At 57.3% G+C, this 25022-nt stretch overlaps 1 protein-coding gene across 1 annotated transcript in view; it reads left to right on the forward strand.

Moving 5' to 3' along the window:
* Positions 1 to 3902: 3902 nt before the first annotated feature.
* Positions 3903 to 25022, forward strand: part of LOC111153011 (cysteine rich secretory protein LCCL domain containing 2) — a 62330-nt gene continuing 41210 nt past the window's right edge. The window contains exons 1-3 of the mRNA XM_022511813.1: positions 3903 to 4046; positions 18727 to 19040; positions 24002 to 24120. Of these exons, the coding sequence (XP_022367521.1) occupies positions 18801 to 19040; positions 24002 to 24120 (359 nt within the window). The 5' untranslated portion in view covers positions 3903 to 4046; positions 18727 to 18800. The remainder of the gene's footprint in view (positions 4047 to 18726; positions 19041 to 24001; positions 24121 to 25022) is intronic.

Genomic DNA, 25022 nt, shown 5'->3' on the forward strand with positions numbered 1-25022 from the left:
CGCAGATCTCCCCACCGGCGGGGCCCGCGCTGCCCCCAGAGGGCTGCCCACCAGCAGAAGACGTGGAGCTCACCCCATAGGCAGAGCCATCACATTCGGAACCCCAGAGGATGCCATGACTGGCACCTGTTACCAGGAGTGTCACCGTCTTTCCTGTCCTTTTGGTTCCTCTTTCTAAGCCACGCCCATTGCAAGATGGTACAGCCCCACGTCTCCTTGTCTCGAACTGTTAGCTTAGCGGTCTTCCATGCAAATGAGGGCTCAGGGACACTCTAGCTGCTGAGTGGGTGCGGCGGGAACAGGGAAGCTGGAACTTGATGTCCAGCCCAAGAGCTTCTGAGGAAAACAGCTGGTCAGCTGGTGAAGATGTTGGTGTGAGTCCAAGACCCACCAGCCCTGGGGCAGCCGCACTGAGATAGGAAAGGAAGACCTGGTCTGTGGTCTGTGCTGTGAGTTGTGAAACCCTTTGGGACCGTCTGGTGTGACCCACCCCCTCCCGGTGCTGAGACAGCGGGTCGGCAGAGGGGCTGGAGGCTCTCACTGGAGACCAGGCCTGCGTGCTCCCGCTTCCAGGCTGGGCCACCTTCGAACCAGAAAGACCTTTTCCTTGGTCTCCAATGCTCTGTGACTTGACTCCTTGGTGACCAGCAAACAGGATCCCTTACTAGGATTTCCAAGGACCTAAGCAGCTTCCCTTCTGGGGAGGGCTCCTGGGTGCATCTTGGCCCTTTCCCATGTTCAGAGCTTCTCATGAACCCACATTCCCCATGACACATCAACTTACTCGAATCCAAATATCACTTTCTGGAAATTGGATTCTAAGATTGCACAGTGATGGAGAATGGTTGATCAAGATCGAAATTCCCTGTGTCTTGTTTCAGTTTGTCGGCTCTACTGACAATAATATGAACGAATTCTTACTCTGTGCCAGACCCTGTTCTAAATTTCCACTAATTAATGTATGCCTTTAAACCTTTTAATGTTTTAAAGGCAGCCCATGGGGAGAAAGGAGCCATTGTCATTCCCCCTCATTTTACACCTGGGGAGCCGAGCACAGGCCAGCAGCTTGGAAGTGGAGGAGCTGGGATGGGGTCCCAGCCAGACTGGTGCCAAATTGTGGCACCAGCCAGCAAGTTACAGACTCAGCCTGCCCCTTCAGAGCCTGGGAGGCAGTTGTCACTCAGAGAGCTCAGGTGACTTGAGCAAAGACACACACAGCTGGTGCGTGGTGGCGTCGGGGTTGGAACTCCTCCGCGGACATGAGGTGTTGGTGGTCATTCCACTGGACTGCCTAGTGTGGCTCCCGAAGAGGGAGGGATTGATTACCTTTTATCGAGCGTCTGCAAATTCCACGTTATCTTGTCTGCAAATTCTTTGATCTTCAGCTGTTGAGCAAGGTGATCTAAGTGTGCTCTCCCTGACCCTCTGCAGGCGCTGTGATTCAACGAGGAGTGTGGCAGAGGTGACGTTCTCTGATTTCCAGTGTCAGGACACAAAAGGCCTTGTACCTTCCACCCGTTTCTCTTGGGAGGCTTGTGGTGGGGAAAGTAAAATTCTGACTACTCCGAGACGGCCTTCCAGGAAAAACCAAGTGGGGACAGATCCATTGAGACGTCCCGCTGAGCTCCTGCCACGTGGGTGACAGCTTGGATGTCCAGCCCCGCCAAGCTCTCAGATGCTGCCGCCCCAGCCAATGTCTGGCGGCAACCACACGAGAGACCCCTAAGGAAGAACCATGCAACCCGGCCCTTCCCAGACGCCCGGCTTGCAAAACTATGAGCAAAATACAGTGGTGGTTTTAAGCCACTGTGTTTTGGGTAATGTGTTACACAGCAACAGTAACCGTAATGTCCCAGCTGAGAAGTGTTTACCAGACGAGAATGTTTGGATCCACTCTGCAGCAAACCCAGACTCCCTAATCCCCTCGGGTCCCCTGGGTTAGAGGCCAAGGTCACGGGCTGTGGTCTTGCACTGCTTGAGTTGGAGTCCCACCCCCCAGCACTCAATAGCCAGGTGATCCTGAGCAAGTGCCCTTACCTACCTGAGCTTCAGTTTCCCCATCTATAAAACAAGGCCAACTGAAACCCCTCTGCTCATCAGGTTGTGGGTGGGTCATAGGCGGATGCCAGGGAAGCCCTGGGCACAGGGCCCGGCACGTGGGAGTGCTTGCTGGACGTTTAAGTACCATCCGCCTTCCCGCCATGGGAAACCTGTTTCTGTGCAGGTTTCCTTCTTCTCCGCTAGGGCGGGGACCCAGTTTCTGCCACTCCCCCATACCCAAAGCTTGTCGGTGCACAGGCAGCGGCAGCCGAGTGAACCAGAGCACGAGTTCAAACCCCAGGCCCTCCTCTCGGGAGCCGCGTGGCTTCTGGAAACTGTTTGCACTGCGTGCCCAGCGCCCCGATGATAACATCACCAGCCTGGGGGTGTGTGTGTGGGGGGGAAGTTGCCGGGGTAATGCTTGTGAGGCCTGGTGCCGGAGGAGCCTCTCTTCTCCCTTTGGGTTTGTCCTTTGTCAGTGGGGAACTTGTTCCGGCCGGGTTTGCTCACCACTGGATACGCCAGTGCTTGCAACAGAGCCTGGCACACAGTAGGCGTTTAATAAGTACCACATGAATGTGGAGCTGGCACAATGCTTCAAAAGGAAGAGAAGGAAAGGGAAGGGACAGAGAGAACAGAGGGTGGCCGGGTCACTTTTTATTGGCATTTGAGCTGCACCAAAAGCCCTGGCAAGCGTTTGGACTTTCTGAACCTGAGCCACGCAGGCCCCGCCCACTCGCTCTCCGTCTGCGTCCCCATGTGCTCTGACCCTTCTGGATGCCCCAGATGCTTGAGCTCCCGGAGGGGCCCTGCCCGCACTGCAGAGTGCAGGGACTGGTGCCGAGTGACCCGGTCGGAGCGTGCGGAAGGAGCAAGACACGATTCCCGGTCTTTATGCAGGGACGCGCCCCGTGAGGACGGGCGGGATCCTCCTGCCCTTGTCCTCACGCAGGGGGTCCACACTCTCCTCTAGTCCTTCACCCCCCAGCATTGCTTTCTTCGCTTGCCAGCAAGCGCCTTAGGGTGACGTGTTTCAAAGACAGTGCTTTCTGGCTCTAAGTTGATTCATATTTACTTGTGCAGATTAAGGATGGTAAATGCCTATGGGCAAAATGTAGCTAGATTAAGGTTGCTGCTCCCCGGCTTTGGGACTGGCGACACTTTGTTCTCCAGGCCTCAGGTGTCTGATCTGTGAAATGGGATCACTTACTCCAGAGCAGATTCCTTTGGACGTTTACGGGGATGGTGGAGGGCAAGCGCCTAGGCTGTAGCATGGTTTTGTCGTTGGCACATTGGGAATGCGTGTATGTGTGTGTGCATGTGCGTGTGTGTGTGAGTGTGTGTGCGTTTGAGACGAGCGGGGTTTTATACCACCGTGCAGAGGATGGGAGTAAATATAGCACGTGTGTATTCTGTGCCACAGTTTACAGAGCCCACACCCTTCCCGGTTTTATTTGCTACAGTCCCGAGAGGTCACTTCCCTAGTCGCACTTTCCATTTGAGGCAGAGAGAGATGGGATTTGGTAAATTTGCAAACCCCCGGTGGAAAGTGCGTGGCATGTCGCCGGGCGCGCAGCAAGCGCTCCGTGGAGAGGATAGTTCCAGGGTCCTGGCGAGGCAGCGGTGCGCGTCCTCTTCTCAAGCCCAGATCTCGGGACGCTCTGGTCCAGCCCTCCGCCCGCCCGGATCCCCGGCGCCCGCGGGAGGGGTGGGGGGGCGGGGCTACATTTCCGCCGTCCTATCAGCGCCGCCGGCGTCCGGGGGGCGGGGCGCGGAGGTGCTATAAGAGGCTGCGCGCGGGGCCCCTCCATCCACTGCATCCCTCCGCTGCCCGGTGTGCGGAGCCCGCGACCCACCCGCTGTGGACGGTGTCCGCTGTGCTGACCCGCTGTGCTGACCCGCTGTGCCGGCCCGCTGTGCCGACCGTGTCCGCCCTGTGCGCGCTGCTGCCGCTGCACGACCCGGGAGAGACGCCGGCGTGGTGGTGATTGGAGAGCCGCGCGGAGGTAAGTGACTTCCCTTCCTCTCCTCTCCAGGCTGCGGTCCACTCCGCTAACCTCGGAGGACCTGAATTAACCCGAGCAGATACCATCTCCTGGGGCTTCCTGTGCACAGGCACTGTGCTGGGCGCGCTCCCTGTGGAGAAACTGAGGCTCAGCGAGTCCAAGCCTCTTGCTCTATACGACCTTACAGCCAGGGAGCAAGGGAGCTGGGACTCAAAGCCGGTGTGACTGCAGGATCCTGCTCCTTGAGCCCGGGTACCCTGACCTCCCTTCTGCAGTTCGCTAGCATCTGTTGCATTCCTGTGTACACAGTGGGCGTCAATAAATGGAAAACTGACGGCGCGAATGTGGCGGGGGGTTGAATGTGTCTCTACACGTGTGGACGGCCAGGGTGATCCTAAGGGTACCCCCTAGCATTCTGCTAAGGTTTACTGGGCTACGCCCCTTTATGATTTTATTTGCAACAAACCTGTGCAAGGTAGCCTTTCTCTTCCCATATTTCAGATGAAGATACTGAGGGCCAGAGAGCGGGAGTGAGTTGTCCAGCTAGAGCCAGGGCTGCAGCCCAGCTCTCTCTGCTTCCAGAGCTCCATGTCCAGGTGTGGGGCATGCCAGAGTTCCTGCAGGCTTGGGAGCGCATGCTGGGTCTGTCCAGCCGGAGTGGACATCTGCATACACTCCTCATGGGGGAAGAATGGTGCTGGAAGCTGAGGACTTGGGTCTGCCGTCCCGGGGGGACCAGCTGCCCTAGATGGACAGAGCCAGGGAGGGCCCCTTGTGTGGTGCGGACCTGGAGCCTCCCTTGCCCAGGACTCAGCCAGTGGACGAGTCAGAAAAGGCTTAGCTCATGCCTGCTTATTGAAGTCTAACTTCACCTGGGCATCTTTGAGCCAAAAGGTGAGCTGCTGCTCCGGTTGGGAGAAGCAGCTGGGAGCCTGTGCAAATGCCCAGCTTGCCTGGCAAAGTGGGTTTGTAAATTTCCACCCTGAGCGTTTGGGTGCCATGTTCTGGCAGAACCAGGTGACCCTGCCTTCCCCAGTAGGGTCATCTAGGGTCTTAATCTGCCAGGTGAGAGCCCAGGGTCCAGCAGAATGAAATGAAGGGCATGCTCTCTTCTCCAAATAGACTGAGAGGGGGGCCTTCTAAGGTGCTTTGTGTTTTGTGCCCCTGATTTTCTGCTTCTGCCTCTGATCTGGCTGTTTCCACATGGGAAGGAGGAGCAGAAGGTGTGGGAGCTGTATTGCCGGTGGGAGGCAGGTGTGAGGCCATGCCACTTCCCTGCATTCTCCTCCCTGCCACATACCTGGGCAGGCGGCCTCTTGACCCCCATTTCACAGATGAGCAAACCGAGGCTCAGAGAGGTAAAGACCATGCAAAAGGCCCCCTAGCTGATGTGCCATGCTGTCACCTCCAGGTCTGGCTGCTTGCAAACCCTGTGCTCTCAGCTGCTGGGTCCTGCCTCCTCTAAGACAGTTCTCTGCCGAGAAGGGGATGGGGTAGCTGGGTGATGGGTATTAAGGATGGCACGTGTTGTAATGAGCATGGGATGTTATACACAAATCATGAATCATGGAACACGACATCAAAAACTAATGATGTACTCTATGGTGACTAACATAATATTAAAAAAAAAAAAAAAAGTTCTCCGGGCAACCAGTAACTGCACGTCTGGCCCTGAACATCACACCAAATGTGGTGTTGTCTGAGAGGGCTTCCAGGAAAATCCATCAGCAGAGTTAAGCCCAAGCCCCCATGTTCCCAACCCTATGCACCTGGGGAGGAGAAAGCAGGTGATTTTGATTTTTTTCCGGAGTTTCTTATGACGTAGGAGTGGGAATAGTGACATTTATAGTCACACCAGGAGCTGAAGTTACCTGACGCTCAGAATGAGCCAGGTGCGTCCAGGATCTACACAGACACTCTCACGGACTCCTTTAGGGGGTGGACCCTGGACCCTCTTCCTTTTTACAAGGAGGGGATTGAGTCTCGGAGTGATGAAGGCACGTAGGTGACACGACACAGCCAGGGCGCAGAGCGGCCCTCCAAGACGGGTTCCACCCCAGACTCTGGAAGAAGGTGTTCTCCCAGTGGTCAGGGGCTTCAGAACCGGCCGTGAGGTCAGGGTGTCTCCTGCTACATGGGATCTGGATCCCCGCCTGACTTAGGGGTGGGCCTCGAGAGGGGATGACTTGACCCAGGGCTGGGACTCTACTTGGTGGACAGGTACCCGTGTCAACGTGCGGACAGCCTCGCTCTGGGACCCAGAGCAGCACCGGCTCCCAGAGCCCCTCCCTCTGAAGTGGAGAGGAGAGCTGGCTTGGCAGGGGAGGGCCCAGACCCTTGGCAGAAGAGCGAGAGGCCTCCGGAAGTCCCACACTTCATCCCTCCCTCCAAGACTCCTTGTTGGGTATTTGGCCTTTTGTAGGTTGCATTTGAAAACTGGCCTTTTAGAGGCGGGACTCTCAAATGCTGACTGACCCCTCTGGCGTTGTGGGAACTGGAACATTTCTCCGCACTGTCACAGTGTAATTTACTACGTATGGGAGGTGCCTCTGTGTCTACTTGCTCCAGACCTAGGAGGCTTAGGAGGCCTTTTTTTTTTTTTTTTGTAAATTCACTGGTTTTTGATCAGTCCCAGATGTGCAAACCCAGCATCACTCAAAGGGGCTGATGGCTTGTCAAGAAGGGAAAATACAACACTGGCATCATTTCATTTTATCTTCAGTTAATGGAGCTGAGTAGCTGCTCAGCCCTTCTTGGGACGGGGACCCCGAGCCTCTCCTCAAGTCCTTGGTGAGGCACGCCGTGTTCTGGAACAAGAAGGGTAGGGCATATCTGGGTGGTGGTTGGTGATAGAACCGGCCATAACCTTTTTTCTTCTTTCTTTCCTTAAAAAAAGTATTTTCATGTGGTAAAATACACATAAGTACAAAATTTACCATTTTAACCATTTTAAAGTGTAGGCTGCTGCGGCAGTGAGCACGTTCCCAGCAGTGTGCCCCCACCACCCCTGTCTGGTTCCATCACCTCCAAAGGACACTCCATAGCACTATTACCTCTTCTCCCCTCCCCAGCCTCTGGTGACCACCAGTCTGCTTGCTGTAGATTCACTTATTCCGGAAATCTCATATACGTGGAATGATGTGATACGCGGCTGTGATCACTGTGTCTTGCGCTCAGTGTGATGCTCTCAGAGCCCATCCTCACTGTAGTGGTGTTGGTGCTGTTCCTTTTCGTGGCCGAGTAATATTCCCTTGCGGGACCGGACCACATTTCATTGATCCGTCCTTCCAGCGATGGACGTCTGGGTTGTTTCCACCTTTTGGCTCTTGTGAACCACATTGCTATGGACATGCGTGGACACGTCTTTGTTGGAACAGCTGTTTGCCGCTGTTTGGGGTCTGCACCTAGACGTGGAACTGCCAAGTCACACGGTCACTTGAGGGTTAACTTGTGGAGGAAATCGTGTTCTCCCTTCTTGGCTTCGTTCTTGAAGAAACATAGACTCAGCTCATCTCATGGTGGAATCGATCAAGGCCCTCCACGGTGAATGCAGGGAAATCTGGGTGCTCTGGGGGAGGTGTTGACAGTCCCCCCAGGGTCACGGCAGCAACTGGCGGAGAACCCCGTCTGAGGCGTTATGCCCCAAACTGCGTGGCTGTGGCTGTTCATGGACAGCTGCCCCCCGGCCCCCGACCTTGTCAAGGCTATGAGGACAGACGGTTTCTTGTGGTTCAGCCCCAGGGACATTTATCTTCTCTGATTGTCTCAAGTGCTGTGTCAGCTTAGACCAAAACCACAGGTTCTGGGGAAAAAGAAATTCATAATGCGGATCATGCAACTTCTGGACCATCGTTTAAAAAATATTATAAATTGTGAAATCCCACATTTTCAACCCAGATTTCTGAACTGTGTCCCATTGTGAGAGCAGAAGGGCAGTATTCCAGCAGGAAAAAGAAGAAAGCTTCCATTTCATTCGCAGTCAAATGGTCCTGGAATGGAGCCTGCCCTAAAGTTCTTCCGGATTGGGAAAAAACCGACTCTGATCTCTCCCGGCTTGGGAGCTGGATGGCACCTGCCGGGACCCACTTGGTGAGAGGCTGAGAAATCCTTCCAGAGCAGAGGCAAGGAAAGGTGCTAGAGAGCGCCCCAAGCGGAGGGACCATGTGTGTGCAAAGGTCCGGAGATGGGGAGGGGCCTGGCCCCCCTGGGGAAAATGACAAGGGGTTCCACACGGCTGGAGTCTGAGCATCAGACCCTGAGTGGTGAGGGTCTGCCCCGCGGGTGGGGCGAGTTTGGATTTTATTTTTTTTTAGAGAGAGTGAGTGGGTATGTGAGGAGGAGGGGGTTCAGGGGGCTCGGTGTAGAGGCAGAGGGAGTGACAGAATCCCAGGCAGACTCCATACCCGGTGCAGAGCCCATCGCAGGGCTCCATCTCATGACCCTGAGATCATGACCCGAGCCGAAATCAAGAGTCAGACACTTAACCAGTGGAGCCACCACGGTGCCCCCGGGTCTGGATTTCCTGCCACGGGCTGTGGGGCTTACACTTGAGAATGGATTACTGTGAAATGAGCAGTGTTCCCCAAAGTGTGGGAAGCCATCCCCACTGATCCCCGAGGTGACCAAGCCTGGGCACGGATGAGGCCCCAAAGGCGCCTGATCAGGGGGTGTCCTTCTAAGTCAAGGCGAACGCGGGTGGTGCTACCTGGGCCCAGCGCCTGTCCCACACCATGCTCCCCCTTTACAGCAAAGACAGAGCACCCTCGGCATAGAAGCCCGTGGCCGGCATCCGTGGCCAGCATCCGTGGCCAGCTGGCACGCTCTCACTTTGTTCTGTTTTCAATGGGTGAAGTTTTACTCCTGCCTTCCGTTCGAGGCAGAAGTGATCATGTCCTTTGCAAATGGTGATGACGGAAAATTACCTTTTCCAAGGCCATTTCTCTGCACCCTCAACGTGGGTCACCTATAAAAGTACATGGTACGGACTAGTGGAGGTAACAGGCCGGGGGCAGGGGCAGAAGGTGTGCCGAGGGTGGCAGTTTGGGAAGTGCTGGATTCGGGTGGGGCATGAGGTTGAGACTGTTATAATCTGGGGCCACGGTTGTCAAAATGAGGTTCCCTCTCCGGGGGTGGGGCGCAGCAATGTCTGGGAGCTTGTGAGGAATGCAGATTCTCGGGCCCCGTCCCGGCTTTCCTGCATCAGAAGCTTTGTGGGGGAGGCCGGCAATCTGTGTTTTAACAAGGCTTCCGGCATGTTCCGGCGCAGGCCTGAACGGACTGTGCAGCTGATGAAGGCTTGCCCTGGGGCCCCGGCACGGGGATGGGTGGAGACGGCTTGCTAGTGGGGGTGGATGTGAAGTTGTGTGGAAGGTTCTGGATACAGGGCCTGGTGTGACCCAAGAGAGGTCACACAGCCAGACAGGAGTAAGAGCCGCGGGGCTAGGATGGCCACCTCCGTGCAAGGTGGAGAGGCCCGTGACAGGCTGTTGGTAGCGTCCTGGCTTTTCTTCCAGAAGAATGCCTTGTTGGCACTCATCGCTCTGGGGCCTGAGCACGTCTAGCACCTTCCTTCTGAGCACATTCACTGCCCCCGTGTGCCCGGGAGCTTCCCAGGTAAATCTGTTTGGGAACCCCAGACGCCCCCCGCCCCAACAATGAGTGGTTCCCTCAGCAGGGCTGAAAACACAGCCGTGTGTCTGTATTCCGTCCGCTGCCGTCCCCTCTCTCTCTCCTGCCCCAAACCAGCTCCAACACAGCCGGTCTGTTCTCTCCGGGGGAAGCGCCCGGCGGCTGGAAACCCTGTTTATTCCCGCGAACCTTCAAGGCTCGGGCTCCGCTGGCCGTGAAGGTATTTTCAGCCTTGGCATCGCCGCACAAAGTGCCCTCTCAGACGTGGGATGAACTGGGCCCTGTCTGGGAGAGGTGGTGTCTGGTCCAAGTGGGAGGCCCCGCCGGCCGTGGGGCTTCATCCGGTCTGTAGTCTGAGCCCCAGGACTTGCCTCGGCCCGAGCCTGGCGGGGGGCGGTGCAGCCCCCCAGGGTCCTTTCCTGCAGCTGGTGTTCTTGTGCCTCTCGAGCTTCCCTTGATCCATTTCTTAGAAGACAGAGCAATTTCAGACTTAAAAAAAAAAATTTATTAACGTTTCACATACCAGAGAGGAGGGAACACTCACTCACTGGTGCCCTGGTGGGTGGCTTTTCCCCAAGTGCCCCCGCGAGCCCCAGCCGCCCCCGGGCCCCTTCCACGGCCCCGCCCCCAGCGGGAACCGTTTCCCGACCTGTAAAGGCATAGGTTGGTTTTGTCTGGTTTTGAGCTTGACATGAACAGAACGGAGCGCGGCTTCTTCTGTTCAGTGTGTGAGCACTGCCTGGGTCATTCTATGCTGACGGGCTTTTAAAGCGTAAGGGAGACCCTGTCACCCTGGGCTGTACCCCTCCCCTCCCCCCCGCTGATGTTCCTCTTTGCATTTGGAGTAAAAGCAGGACTCGCGGTGCTTCCAGGCTCCTGACCACCAGGCCCTGCCCTCCTTATTTCCCCCCAGCTCCACAGCTTTGTGCCTGGCCCCGTCAAGCCAAGAGGGGACCATCCCCGAGCCTTTGACCCTGTGGTTCGTGCAGTCTGGAGTTCCCCTTCCTGGAGACTTGAGCGAGACCTTGCTGTCCACCCCGCCCAGAGTGGTCCCTGTCCCTTCCTCTGCCGAGAGTTACCATTCCATTCTCTGGGCAGTTTTCTCATGCCTTCTGTCTTTGTCTGGTCACTGTGACGTCTCCTCCCTCTCCTGAGGGCAGACTGTCTTGCTTGTACTTGGGAAGGACTCCGTGGCCCTGTGAGGACTTGCCATGGGATTTCCGTCTGCACAGCGGTGTGGAAATTCCATAGCCCGGTGCTGTAGGATTCTTGAGCTGTGCGTCTTCGAGTCTGGTTCAGAGCCAGGGGCCGTGACTCACCCTTACAGATACCACCCGATACCATGAATCAGGCATTTCAGGCTGGGGGTCCGGCCAGCCCCGTAGCCCCAGGCAGAGAGGATCTGAGCTGCTGAATTTACCCAAGAGGAAGGAAAGAGTGAGCAGACCGCCCTGGAACCACTGATTCTCTCCCCATCTTCTTACCTTCTCTCCTTTATCCCTGCAAGCAATTCAGGGCCTCACTGTCGCCTCGAGGAACTGGGAAATCAGAGGCTGAGGGGCCTTCTGGACAGCATGGGGCTACCTGGCGGAGACGTGATTCGTGCAGTTCTGGACTGCTTGTCCCTGGGACCCCGTGGTTTCCTCACGTTTATCTGAAGCTTTGCTGAACATCTACACCTGGGCCAGAAGGCAGGCAAGGGGTCCCCTGAGTGGGGTCCTGGGTGTTCTGAGAATATATTAATTTATTGTCCCGTCACTTTAAAATGACTTTTCTTATTGACTATCTTGGTTTATATTGAACACACCTGGTTTTTCATTCTTTTTTTTCTTTTGCAAAGTGAGCTCTCCTCTCCTTTTGCCCAGGATTTTGTATATTCTCCGTGTACTATTTAAGAAATCTTGGGGCACCTGGATGGCTCAGTCAGTGCAATGTCTGACTCTTGATCTTGGCCCAGGTCATGATCTCAAGGTCGGAGTTTGAGCCCTGCGTTGGGCCCCATGCTCAGGGTAGAGTCTGCTTGAGATTCTCTCTTTCTCCCTCTCCATCTCCCCCTCCCCCACTCTTCTTCTCTCCCTCAAGTAAGTAAATAAATAAGGAAAATCTTTAAAAAAAAAATCGAGGGGCGCCTGGGTGGCTCAGTCAGTTAAATGTCTGCCTTCGGCTCAGGTCATGATCCCCGGGTCCTGGGATCGAGCCCCACGTCGGGCTCCCTGCTCAGCGGGAAGCTTGCTTCCCCCTCTGCCCCTCCCCCCACTCATGCTCACACTCTTGCTCTCTCTCTGTCTGAAATAAATAGTCTTTAAAAATCAGGGCACCTGGGTGGCTCAGTTAGTTAGGCGACTGCCTTCAGCTCGGGTCATGATCCTGGAGTCCCCGGATCAAGTCCCGCATCGGGCTCCCCGCTCAGCGGGGAATCTGCTTCTCCCACTGACCTCTCTCTTCTCATGTTCTCTCTCTCTCTCTCAAATAAATAAATAAAATCTTAAAAAAAAAAAAAGAAATCAGATGGGTTTCCTGTAGGCTCTTGTCAGCCATCTGTCTTCGGTTGTGGACAACCCAGGGCTGGGGGTGGGGAGGCTTCAGGGAAGGATAAGGGCCTGCCCCCTGCTGCAGCCCTAATCCCATGGGGAAGAGTCTAAGGAAAAAGGGCTCCCATGGAGGAGGGGAGACACCCCCCACGCCCCAGGGTCTGGTGTTCTCCCAAGATGTTCATCCCTGGATGTTCTGGCCGGTCCCGGGATCTGCCCCAGACATGCTGGGGTGTCCCTTCTCCCCACTCCCAGCCACAGCTTCATTCTGGGAATTTGGGGTGGTTTGTGGGTATGACTGTGATCTGCCCTTGGCCTCACCAGCATTTTGAGTTCTCCTCTGTGCTCCCGGGAAGAGCCGAGCGTGGGGCACCCCTGGCCTTTCGGCTTAGCTGCTGTCACCTGGGACGGGCATGTTCCTAAATGAGCCCGGATGACACAGGCGGGAGGGCAGCACTGCCCTGAGTTTCGGGGAGTCTCACCTCAGGCCAGAGCGTGACGGTGCATCTGCCCTCGCAGACATTCTGTGTGAACATGGGCAGGTTGCTTCTCTGTCTGGAACCTCCGTTCCCTCACTGGTAGGACAGGGTCCATAATGGCCTTGACCCTGTCAGCCTGTGGACCGTGGGGGTGGAGGACCCACTTTGGGGCCCACGGGTCCGCACACACACCCCGGAGCGGCGGGCTGCGGTGCCTGTGAAACATGGTTGTGGAGCAGCTAACACTCACCGGGTGTGAAGCTGGACACGGCCAGGGCCCGCCAGCCGCGGGCTGGCACCGGCGCGGTGCGCTTTGTTAAATACTCAGGTTGGGAGCCCATTACACGCAACCATCCGTAAACACCAAATCACGGGAACTTACAGTTAACGAAGTCCTCTTTACAACGGGGGTCACGAAACTCTGACCTCACCCCGTCCTGACCTTTTACGGCACTTCACTCTTATCTCGGTCCCATGAGGCGATGGTGTCTGTCCCCTGTGGCGGAAGGACCGCATAGCAATGGCCATCTCGCGTCTTTCCAGAAATCCAGTGGTCAGGGATCTCCCACGGGTTGCTTGAAATAGGCCACCGTGGGAGTATTTGTGCCGGAGGAACGGACAGACACCACATACCAGGGTGACTTTTACTTTTTTGACTGTCAGTGTTCGGACATTTGCCAGCGTACATGGGTTCCAGCGCTGAGGAAGCCCGCGGTCCAGCGGGAGAGGCAGACGGTAGGAGCAGGCGTGACTGTGACAGCGAGCGCTAGGGCTCCCGCTGCTTCTCAGTTTAGCTGAGACTCAGCACTGGCAGGAGCACGTCGGCAGCCATAGCACATGAACTGGGTCGTTGTCATTGATGGGAGTGACCATGAACATATGTACGGGCAGTTCCTGGCCAGAAAGTCCTCACGAATGCCCTAGACCTGGTTCATTTTTATTGTTGTAGTTTTTTAAAAGATTTTATTCATTCATTTGAAAGATCACAAGTAAGCAGAGAGGCAGGCAGAGCGAGAGGAGGAAGCAGGCTCCCCGCTGACCAGAGATCCCGATGCGGGGCTCGATCCCAGGATCCTGGGATCATGACCTGAGCCAAAGGCAGAGGCTTTAACCCATTGAGCAACCCAGGCACCCCTTATTGTTGTAATTTTTTTAAGTTTCAACGTGGGGCCCGCACTCACAACCCCGAGATCAAGAGTCGCATGCTCTACTGACTGAGCCAGCCAGACTCCTGACCTGGTTCGTGACGTCTTGGAACCTGCCTCCCCAGAAATCTGGGAGAAAGTGGTCATGGCTCAAGACAGGTCCTGAGGAAAGCGTGTTTCGAATTTAGGGCACAGTTTTTAACCCCCGCACGCATGAGACGTTTAATATGGTGTTTAAAAATTAAGTTTTTATGTCAAAGCAAAGGTGGGGCTCTGAGATAATGCCATGAAGAGAGACTCCACATCATTAATCCCTGAGATAATGCCATGAAGAGAGACTCCACATCATTAATCCCAGCCTTCTAGAAGCTTCTTCACACAATGCCTCCGGGGCACACGTAGCATCGCCATCCTCCTTAGAATAGTGAACACTTGCGAAGCACCCACACTCATGCTCTAACTGGGCCTCAGGTGAAAGGACGCTGCTTTCCAGAAGCTTCCTGGCGCCGGAGCTTGTCCGCAGACCTGCCTGTCTTGTTCACCGCTGAATCGCCGAGGTCAGACGAGCCCTGTGATTCCCGGCTACCTTACAGACGTGGCCCCAGGGGCCCCGAGCAGGGACACGCCACGCAGCCAGCAAGGGGCTGCATCACGCGTTGACTCAGCCAAGGTTCTGGGTTGTTCTGGGCAGGCCCGCACAGTGCGGCGTCCTTGCTCGGCTCTCCCGACCTCCTCAGGAGGACGCGACTACACATTCATTTCTTAAATATTTACTGGACACCGACGTGTCGAATGTGGGCCATTCGGTGGCGAACGAGCCCGACGGGTCTGGGGCCGGCTGGGGCTGGGAGGGTGGGGTGTGATTCAGCCGTGACCCTGGAGCTGGATCGTAGCTGGAAGAGCCGGAATCCATCGGGCTGGCCCGGGGCAGGGAGGGGGCAGGACGGGGCCGCGGGATGAGCTGTGGGAACAGCATGTGCAGGAGGGAAGAGCTCTGGCACAGCTCGGAGCTGCCGGCCGACATACGCAGTGCCGAGATCCATCTTCCTGGCAGAATCTTCCAAACACAGGCAGGGCCCTGTGGCCTGACGAGCAGAGCCCCAGGCACGCCCCCTTTCTCTCCCTTGCTCCCGAGAGGCACGTTTGGGGGAGGCCTTGCCCGGGAGGTAACCCTGAGGAGACGGGGGTCTGCTGATCCCTTCTCAGGCCACAGAGCCCTGGCATGGGGCAGGGGGGCTGCAGAAACCCGTTTCACATCTCGGTGCCTCCTCTAACTGGCCGCATGGCCTCAGCTGCACCAGGCAGCGTGTCCTGGACTCAGTTTTCTTTTCTGTAAAATGGAGTTGGAAATCACCACCTCCCTGGCACACTCCAGGTGCACTTGTGAGCTCTGGGCAGTGCTGTAGGAATCTGATGTTCTGTGGCTTTTGTTAGCCAGCCTGGGGTCTCGCCGTGGGCCCTGGGGCCCGAAAGCCCCACTCCCCTCCCCACCTCCCTGGTGGCCTGACATTGGGTATGTTCTCACAAGACCTTGGCATGTCGGTGTCAGGGGTCAGAGGTCAGCTCTGAGAGAGACCCAGAGAGGCTGGATGTGTGCCAGGGGATGGAGGCATGTCTCCGTGAAAGGTCGCCATGATGTAAGGTTTCAGTCCCCTGGGGGTGACACACGGGTGTCTTCTCACCGCCAGGAACCACTGTCTGTCCCAGAGGTTGGCGCGCTGTCACTGGGTCCCCTTCCCCACAGGCTGTGTCTGGGCTCTCCTTCAGGAAGCCCACACTCGGGGAGGCAGGGCAGCGTAAGGAAAGGGCCTTGGGACAGCATGGGCTGTGTCCAAGCGCTCGGTTTCTGCTCACCAGCTGTACGAATTCGGGCCTTCTGGACACGGCAGAGGCCTCAGTCTCCTCTGTAAAACGGAAGCAGTATAGCCCGAGCCTCTGAATCATCGGTGGGTGAGAGGAGAAATCCAGGGACCAGCGCACAGTAGGTCTCCCTCAGCGTCAGCCTCCCCAGTCGGTTGGGGTCTGTACTTGTCCCTGGGAAGCCCCACGCAGCCCTGGACTTCACACGTGTCTCATTTGAAGAATGGGTTTTAATTGTCTGATTGTGGGTGAGAAAGGGGCTGAAGGGTTTAGGCCCTAAGTTCTGGTTGAACTGTTGGAGCGGCAGAAGCTGGAGGGGCCGCTCAGGCCCAGGGTGCTGGCGACGCCCCAGCAAAGTGGACCTAGGCCTCCTGATTTCCCGTGCCCCCCACTGCCCCTTCCCCACAGTGGCCAGTGGGGAATTGGATCCATACTTCTGTTTATCCAGTATTTTCTCATACTTCTGGAGGCCTGAGCCCCCTCTGTGGGCAGGGCGGCTGTCCCCTGAGGCCTCTGTTCTCTGCCTGTGGACATTGCCTTCTCCCTGTGTCCTCACACAGCCCTCCCTCTGGGGGTGTCTGTGCCCCAGCCCCCGCTCTTAGGATGACAGCCGTCAGACTGGACCAGGGTCCACCTAATGACCTCAGTTTTATGTAATGATCTCTTTAAAGGCTCTCTCTCCAAATATAGTCACACTCGGAGGTGCTGGGAGTCAGGATCCCAGCCTGTGAATCTGGGGGTGGGGGTCACAGCTCAGTCCTGAGCAGCACCGTGCAGGGTCCCGGGAGGAGAGCTGACAGCCCCCTCGTCCTCATGGTTCTGCTGAAGCCTTCGTGGTGTCGCGAAGCCTAGACTTAGCAGAAGTGGGACGATCTGGGCCTGGCTCCTCCCCTGCGAGGACCCACAGGCCCTCCGAGCTCTGGCCAGGCCAGACCACTCTCAGAACCCGGGGTGCACGGGGCGTGCTTCCCGATGCCGTGAGCTGGGAGACCCAGCACATGTCTGTCCCCGCGGCTTTACAAATTCTCTGTGGGGCCTTGCAGACAAGCAGCCTACTGTCAAGTGCATGGTGAAGGCCGTTTGTCTTGTCTTTTGGAGTAAGGTCTCACCCGCTGGAAGGGTGCCCTCGGGACCAGCAGTTGCTTCCTTGTCTCCTCATGCTTTGGGATTTTGTTTTCTTCTACTATTGATATTTTTAAAAACCAGAGCTGTCCAAAGGATAGCATGGGCTCCCCGCCCAGGCCCGAGCCCTGCAGCACCCCCTTGGGTTAGCGCTTTGCAGTTCTCCCAACACAGCCTGTCCCCCTAAAATGAACAGAGGTGGACAGTTTGCCTTCTTTGCTTGAGATTTTAAAAATACAAATAATACGTGAAAGATCAAGAGGAGGGTCCTCACATTCTCCTTCTCAGTTCCCTTTCCCTCACCCTGGAATCAGCCAGCACCACGAACCTGGCCTGGTTCAGGTGTGGTTTTACTACATAAACACATACACGCCCCATGTACACATATGTTCACACAGACAGACACGTGTGTGTGTGTATATGTGTAAAATATGTACGTATAATACACATAGATGCATGTATGTCTATATTCATGTACACCCATAAGTTACACAAAATATAGTCTGTGGGTTTTAAAGTTGGTGTAAATAATACCTGCCATCATTTTCTCCAGTTTACTCTTCTGACCCAACCTTGGATTTGGGACTTGGTCATGCTGACATTCACACGGCTCGAAGTTGTTCCTTTTTCTCTGCTGTGTAATACTCCACCCGACTGCCCACCGTCTATTTACCTGTCCCCCTAGGAGAGCTGTTTGAATGGTGCCCGCCAGAGATCAAAACCCCACCCAGGCTTGAGTCTGGTTCACTCACAGTCGAGTCCTCGGAGCGATTCCGTTTCATGCCTTCAGGGGTGCCCTAGCCCTCTAGCTGCCGCGGACCCTGTGTGGTGGTGACGCCCGACAGCTGCTCCCTGACGGTGATCTCTGCTCTCCCTGCGTCACGGAGGGCAATCCAGCGTCAGTGTCTCAGCATCTGTGCCAGCCTGGCCTTCTGCAGCTGGGAAATGCTCATATATGGCGGTGCGACTCATCCTGGAGCGAGGTCGGGACCCCAGGGGTCTGCGTTACTGGTTTGAGTCCCCGTGGGGCAGGCAAGCACACAAACGTCCTTCTGTGCCATCCCATCCCTGAGGCGCTGTCCCAGAGGGAACTCCCCTGGAGGGGGGCTGCGTCTCACCCAGTCAGGAGAATGCCGGGCGTCCCTGCTGGGTGGTGGCTATTTTTGTCCAAAGCACGGCTGGGTCAGGACCCTGGAGAGTTTCCAGGGTCAGAGTGGGAACTGCCCCATTCCCATGGTTGCTTGGCGGCATGCTCAGCCTCGCACTCGTCCCTCCCTGCCCCTCTGCGTCCTGCCCCTGACGATGCCTCTGCTGGCCGGTGTCTTACAATCCCAGCCAGCTCAGCCCATGAGAACTGGTCACAGCTCATGTGGGGGAAGCGCGGAGAAGCCTTGATGGGAGGATGGGACCCCTCGGTGTCCTAGATGGGTCAGCCCCCCGGTGGGGTTCCGCAGCCCCTTCCCCCAGCTCCTCACGCTGCCTGTGGCCAGCACTGCCCTGCAGTGGGGGGCTGGGGTGGGGGGGAGGGGCTGTGGTTTCCCTCAGCTCTCGCCCCAGCCTGGGTGGGAGCTCCCCGAGGCGAGGCTCAGTGCCTAGTAGCACAGACGAGGTGCCCAGTGAAGGTCCCGGGCCTGACGGACTCTGCCGTGATGGGCAAGCAGAGCGAGACGTGTGAATAAGCACACTCCGTCAAGCCTGCGCTGTCTTCTCGGACCCTCTGGGACTGTCTAGGGCGCGAGAAGCCAGGGTAGCCGCATCCCTCGTGGCTGGGGGACCTCGGTCACCGAGCTTCTGTGAGCCTCGGTTTGCGCGTCTGCAGAGTGGGGGAGGGATGGCTGTTCACGGGTCAAGGCCAGGCTGGAGCTGGTTTAATACTGACCGACCTCTTTCCCTGCTACCCTCTGCTTCCCTTCAGAGCTCCCACGCCCCAGCGCTGCCTCGGGAGCCCAGCCTGCTTGTCACCCCCGTCCTCGTGGCCTGCGTGGCACCATGAGCTGTGTCCTGAACAGAGTCGTCCCCTTGGGGCTGGTGCTCCTGGTCTGCGGAGCCCAAGGCGTTTTCCTGCCCAACATCACTCAGTTGGAGAAGCTGCTCAGCAAATACCAGCAGGACAAGCCGCACTCCCGGGTCCGGAGGGCCATCCCCAGGTCGGACAGGGAGGAGATCCTCATGCTTCATAACAAACTCAGGGGCCAGGTGTACCCCCCGGCCTCCAACATGGAGTACATGGTAAGTGTGGGTGCTCCTGGGGCGGGGGGGCCTGGGGTCCATCTGCTTTTGTCTCCAGGGGCAGGGTGTGGTGGGCTCAGGGCCTCCTGGCAAGTGAGGGTCCCCTGCCTCCGTTCCTGACACCAAAACGGCACTTGTGAGTTCCCCGTGCCGAGGAGCCCAGCCCAGGGCCCTGCCCTTGGCTCTCCCCTGGCCTCTTTTCAAGGCGGAGTGGAAGGTCTGTGCGCTGGGCTTTGGCGAGTCCATTCGCAGCTCTGCTGCCTCCTTGCTGTGTGACCTGGGTGTGTCCACGGCCTCCACTTTGAGAATCCCCTTCTCGTGGTTCCGGGACGGTTTGATGACGTCACGTGGTAAAATGCCCCGCACCAGAGCTCCCACCAGGGGCCAAGGTCACCGTAGTCACTGAGCACCTTGGTCTTCATCAGGCCCGTTTTGCCGCCCTCCTCCGTCTGAGCAGCAGCAAGGCCGAGTCCCTGAGAGTTGGGGTGTCTGTCAGCAAGGGGCTGGCAGAGAGGAGGGACAGTGGAGGGTCTCCCGTGAGCCGCCTGGGGAAATCCCATGCGTAAGGAGCCAAAGGGCAGCTGGCCCTCCAAGTCCACGCCTCTGGCCCTGCCTCCACGCACCCCTGTCTGTTTCTGCCAGCAGCGCTTCCTGTCCTCCCAGCCCTGTGATGCACCTGCTGCTTTTCTCCCATTTTATAGACTAGGAAACTGAGGCCTGAGGTCAGAACTGGTAGTGGCAGAACGGACTGCAGGACCCAGGCCACAGCCATCGTCCCTGCTCAGTTTGAACCTTGGCACCCCTACTGCCACTGCCCACTTCCTTCTGGCCAGCCTGTCCCCCCAACACCTTGATCTGCGCTGGGGCTTATCACCTCCCACGTTGCCCCCCGATGGCCTACCCTGAGCCCTGCCTCCTGTTCCCTTCCCGACCTTTGGGAAATGTGTCTCCTGCTCGGGAGCCCCAGGGCCCTCTGTGCCCAGGATGGAGCCCACATGCCCTGCCTGGAGCTCAAGACCTTTGATCTCGAGCTCATCTGTTCCGAGGGGCCACTGGGTGTTCCCCGAAGGTGCCGTCAGGCCCTCCCTCTCCCAGGAGTCCTGTCCCCACCTCGTGCCTTATCCCATCATAAACGAGCCTCACCCAAGACCCAGCTCCTCTCCCTCCTCTGGACTCCACTGTCCCCTTTCATGCTGTCCTGTGCTCCGAGGCAGGGGTGCTTGCGATCAGGGACCCTCCCCTGTGCCTGGCAGCCCCTCACTGTCGCCGTCTGTACCCTCACGAGGTGTCCTGTCACCATCTATACCACAGATGAAAGGCTTGCCCTTCTGGGCAGACACCCTTGGAGCAGGGCTGTCCTTTGGGAACTCGTTACAAAACCATTTCTTCTTTCCCTGAGGAATGTTGCCCAGGCGCTTACTCTGATCTTAGGAGGAAGAGTGGGCACCCGTTCACAATACTGATGTGTCAACAGCCGGTGCAGGCCTTTTTAGGGTTAAAGGTGTAGAGAATTAGAGTTGAATTCTTCGTGACTTTGGGTGTGGACTCTTCCCCCCTCCTTCCGTGGACCTGGTGGTCTGGCTTGGTCCCCAGGGGGTGGGCGGGGGAGAAGGACACTTTCCACCTCTCTGGACAGGTGGGCCTTCCTCCTGGCCCCCTGCCACCCCAAGGCCCTATGTGCTGCCCGCCTTGGAGCAGGGGATTTTCCTTGTCCTGGAGCTTAACTGAGTGACAAATGCCCCAGGATCCTGGCTGCTTCCCGCCTCCTGTCGGGAACAGGCTGATCTTCTCATCTCTGCTCTGTGCTTGTCCTGGGGCCTGTATGGAAGGTTCCATGCAGGGAGCAGGGCTCACATGGGCAGCCTGGAACGAGCCTGCCACGTTTTCCTGTTGGTTTATTTTGTGTTATTTCGGGATTGGAGCTGGGATCTGGGTCCTTACATCTCAATGGCCTGCGTGTCAGGGAGGCTGAGTGTTCGTGAGTGTTGTTGGGGCCGCCTCTGAGCAGGGGCCCCAAGGGCGGGGGAGGTAGCCTGAGGCCCAACCCCTCCGCCCCGGGCCTGCCCATCTGCTCGCATCTCCACCCAGACAAGGGGCACTCATTTGAGAAAGTGTCTTGAAAATCCAGCTCCTTGCTCAGCCCCGCCTGCTGGGGCTTCAGTTGGGTCCTTTGAAATCGCTTTAGCCCTGAAAGGTGGATTTTAAAATTCCAAAGAGTTAAGACACCCTATTTTGAGTTTTTATAAGTGGACAGGCTCTGAAGCCGGCCTGCCTGGGTTTAGGGGAGCTGCCACTTGGTCGCTGTGTGACTTCAGGCAGATTAGTTGGCCTCTCTGTGTTAATGTCTCCTCACCTGCACAATGGGGACAATAAAAGCACCTTCCTCATAGCGTTGTTTGGAGGAGCCGATGAGATAATGCCTAAGTACTAAGTAAATGTTAACTCTATCGTTGCTGTGACTATTTTAGTAACTTGTTATTTTAGCGAAGTGGGACCGGCGCGTGGTGACGGCGCGCAGAGCAAGCCGAGAACAACTTGGCAGCCAGATCAAGTTGGGTTGTTAAAGTTCTAACTTCCTGCTGTGTGACCTTAGGCAAGTTGCCTAACCTCTCTTAGCCTCAAGGAGTTTTGTGTGTGTGTGTGTGGTTTTTTGTTTTTGTTTTTGTCTGCAACAATGGGAAAATATAACATACCTCAGGGGCTTATTCCAAGAATTAAATAAGAAAGTGGTGCTAATAATATTCTCTGGCAAGTGGCAGGTGTTCAGGGACAGGGCCTAACCCTGCCCCTGGCACATAGTAGGTGCTCAAGGAAGTTAATTTCCTTAGTATCAAAATACGGTTTGCTGAGAGCCGCCCTGCACCTTGCCTGGGAGCTTGACGCCTCTCATTCAGCTTCCCTCCAAACCCTGTTCCGGCACCCTCGTTAGCCTAGACGGGGAAACAGGCTCAGAGACATGAAACCACTTGTCCACGGTCACACAGCCAGCAACCGGCAGAGCCTGGCCCCGGGGATAGGCTCCCCTCACACAAACACTCTCACCAGTGCCCCCCAACTGCCCAGGTCTTTCCCTCCTTCTTCCCTCAGTCATCCCTCTGGGGGGCAGAGAATGCTCACCGGTGCCTCCCTGCGATCTTTCTATTGTGCCGGGCTCGGCTGGAGCAGAGAGGAGGTTGGGAGGTGAACGGCAGGCCAGGAGGGAGGCCTTGAATGCAGGGAGGGGAGAGAGCTATGTCCTTGTTGGGCTGTGTCCTCTGTCTCCAGCCAGAATTTCAGAAGCCCTTAACCCCCAGAGATCTGCCAGGGCCCTCCCTACCGCCCTTCCCGCTGAGCTGTAGAAAACGTTATGGACGCAGACCAAAGGCACACAAGGTTCACGTTGATCAGAATAAACGTTGAACTTCTGAGAATCCAGTGGGCCTTGGGGTGGGGTCAGCGCCTGCACGGGGTCTGCCCTGCCTCCCTGGACTTTGGGAAGGGCCTTGGCTCGCCACGGCCGGAGGGATCTTGGTGCTCCCCCTACCCCCGCCGCCCTCCCCTCGAAACAGATGCTGTCTGTTCCGTCATGGACCATTGGCTCCTTGCTTGGAGATGGAGTCACCAAGTTGGTCTAGGTAGTTGGTTTGGAAGGGGGTGAGCCACAAGTCCAGAAGACGGGAAGGCGGAAATCCAACGTCACGGGATACTGTGGGGTCTCAGGATGGGAGTGGGGGCTTGGATCGGGTACGTAAAGGGAGCAGCAGGAGAAGCACCCAGCAGAAGGCAGGCCTGTCTCTTCTGCATTGCAGGCTGTCCTGGGCCTGGGAGAAGGATCCCAGGCAGAAGGGACACAGTGCCTGGTGGGCACGACGGTGGCGGGGGGGCGGGGCACTGTCAGCAAGAGTGGAGTCTGACGTCAGAATGGACCTGGGAGGTCCCGTGCAACCGAAGCGGGGGTTGTGTCCAGGGTGTGACCCAGTCCGCAGAGGCGTATGCCCCAGGCCAGGCCTCAGCCCTGGACGTTCTGGAGTCTCCGGCGTTATGGCTGGAAAGAGGTGGCCAGGTGGAGGTGGGGAGGCGCTCGACTTCACGACATGCCATCCTGGGGGCCACAGCCAGCGCCGTCAGTCTCCCATTCCTGGCCACGTCCCGGGATCCTGCCTGTCTTTCCGTGAGCACCTACTGTGTGTGCAGGGCTGGGGCTCTCCCGAAAGGGAACAGCAGTTGCTGGCCTGCCTGCGAGCCGGGGCATCTGCCTGATGACCAGGAGGAGGCGGGACAGCAGCTGGCCAGAGGGCCGCTTGGCGTCTGTCCTGCCACAGAAGAGCAGTGACCCCGCTGCTTTGTTCACTGTGTTCCTTCCCGGGGAGCTATGTGCGTCCCCGGGCCAGCTGGGAGGCAGGCCGGGTGGCGTAGCCTGTTTCAGATCTTCTGGCCCAGACCCTACCCTTGCCCCCCACGCCTTACCCCGCCCTGATTCAGGGTGGGCTGTGCCGCAGGAGAGCCGGATGGGCAGAGGCCAAAGCATTTTTTGCTCCCCCCCTTTTTTTAAGAACAGTAAAATGCATAAATCATAAAAGTCACTCTTTCGACGACTTTTAAGCCTACAGTTCTGTGGTGTGAAGCACATTCACAGGGCTGTGCCGAGGCCACCCCCATCAGCGGGACTCAGGCATCTTCCCGTTTCACAGATGAGGAGGCAGAGGCCACGGGATGGGCTTGCCCGTCTTCTGGGCAAGCAGGAGCCCGGAGCAGTAGCTGCGTGGATGGCCATGGGCCGGGCTCCCCTGAGATCCTTGCGGCCCTGCCCCTTCCTGCTGGCCGGGTCAGGAAGCCATCCAACCCCTGCATGGCACCCGGTGTCCAGGAACAGAGCCCTGGCCCGGGCTCCACGCAGGGCCCACGCGGGGGGTGCGTGGCTGCAGGTTTGGTCCTTATGCTCTTCCTTGACTCTGGCGGGGCCGTGTCTGCTCTCCCTGCAGACTTGGGATGAGGAGCTGGAGCGGTCAGCGGCGGCCTGGGCTCACGAGTGCATCTGGGAGCACGGGCCCACCAGTCTACTGGTGTCCATCGGGCAGAACCTGGCGGTCCACTGGGGCAGGTAAGAGCCGTCGCGGTCCCCCTCTTATGTGTGAACCAGCCGCCTCTGTGGGCACCTGCCATGTGCTGGGCTGGGTGCTTGCTGTCCATGGCCACGGTTAAGTCCGCAGGAACCCCTGAGCCATTTACATGTGGGTGAACAGGCTCAGTGCTCAAGGGCGCTTCTGAGTTGTTGCAAAACGGACGCGAGCCTGCTCGTTGGCTCCAGACACTGACCCCCGGGCTCGGGCTTTCCAGCTTGGGGGCCCCATTCCACCTCCTTGAAAGGATTCCCGAGCCCGTTGCAGCAGGGTGGGGGGGACACTGGAATGTTGGCCTTACTGTGCTGGGTCAGGGTATCTTCTCTGCCCCCCGTGTCTGGGTTCTGCTCCTTCTCCAGGCCCAGCCAGGTTCTACCCGGTGAGCAGCTGTCCCTCACCTCGCCCTCCTCGTCCAGCCTCGGGGAGGCTCCCCCTTACCACCGAGGCCCTCTGGCCCAGAGGAGGCCCTTGAACGTGGCCTCTAAGAGGCGCCCTCCTGAGCACCCACCCGGCCGAGGGCTGGTTTCCTCAGGGGACTTGGGGAATGGGCCTTTGCTCAGTGCAAACTTGCCGACCGACCAGACAACATGGTGTGGACGCGGGTCCTCCGGGGGTGGACCCAGGGCTGGCCAGGGGCTAAAGCCCACTTGTGCTTTGCTGCATTGCTGAAAAGTTGGACAGGACTTGAAGTACAGGTTGCGCGACTCACGGCCCAGACATTCCCCAGCCCCATAAGCGCCTGGGTTCCGTGCGGCTGTGAGCCGTCCACTTCCTTCAGGTCAGTGTCTTTCTGGAACAGAACTTGAGCCAGTGTCGCGAGGGGTCCAGATGGAACCTGGCAGAAGGGAATCAACACCTGTTATTATTATTTAATTATTATTAT

Source organism: Enhydra lutris, unplaced genomic scaffold (assembly GCF_002288905.1).
Source record: "Enhydra lutris kenyoni isolate GAN:26980312 unplaced genomic scaffold, ASM228890v2 scaffoldscaffold30, whole genome shotgun sequence".
Lineage (NCBI taxonomy): Eukaryota > Metazoa > Chordata > Mammalia > Carnivora > Mustelidae > Enhydra > Enhydra lutris.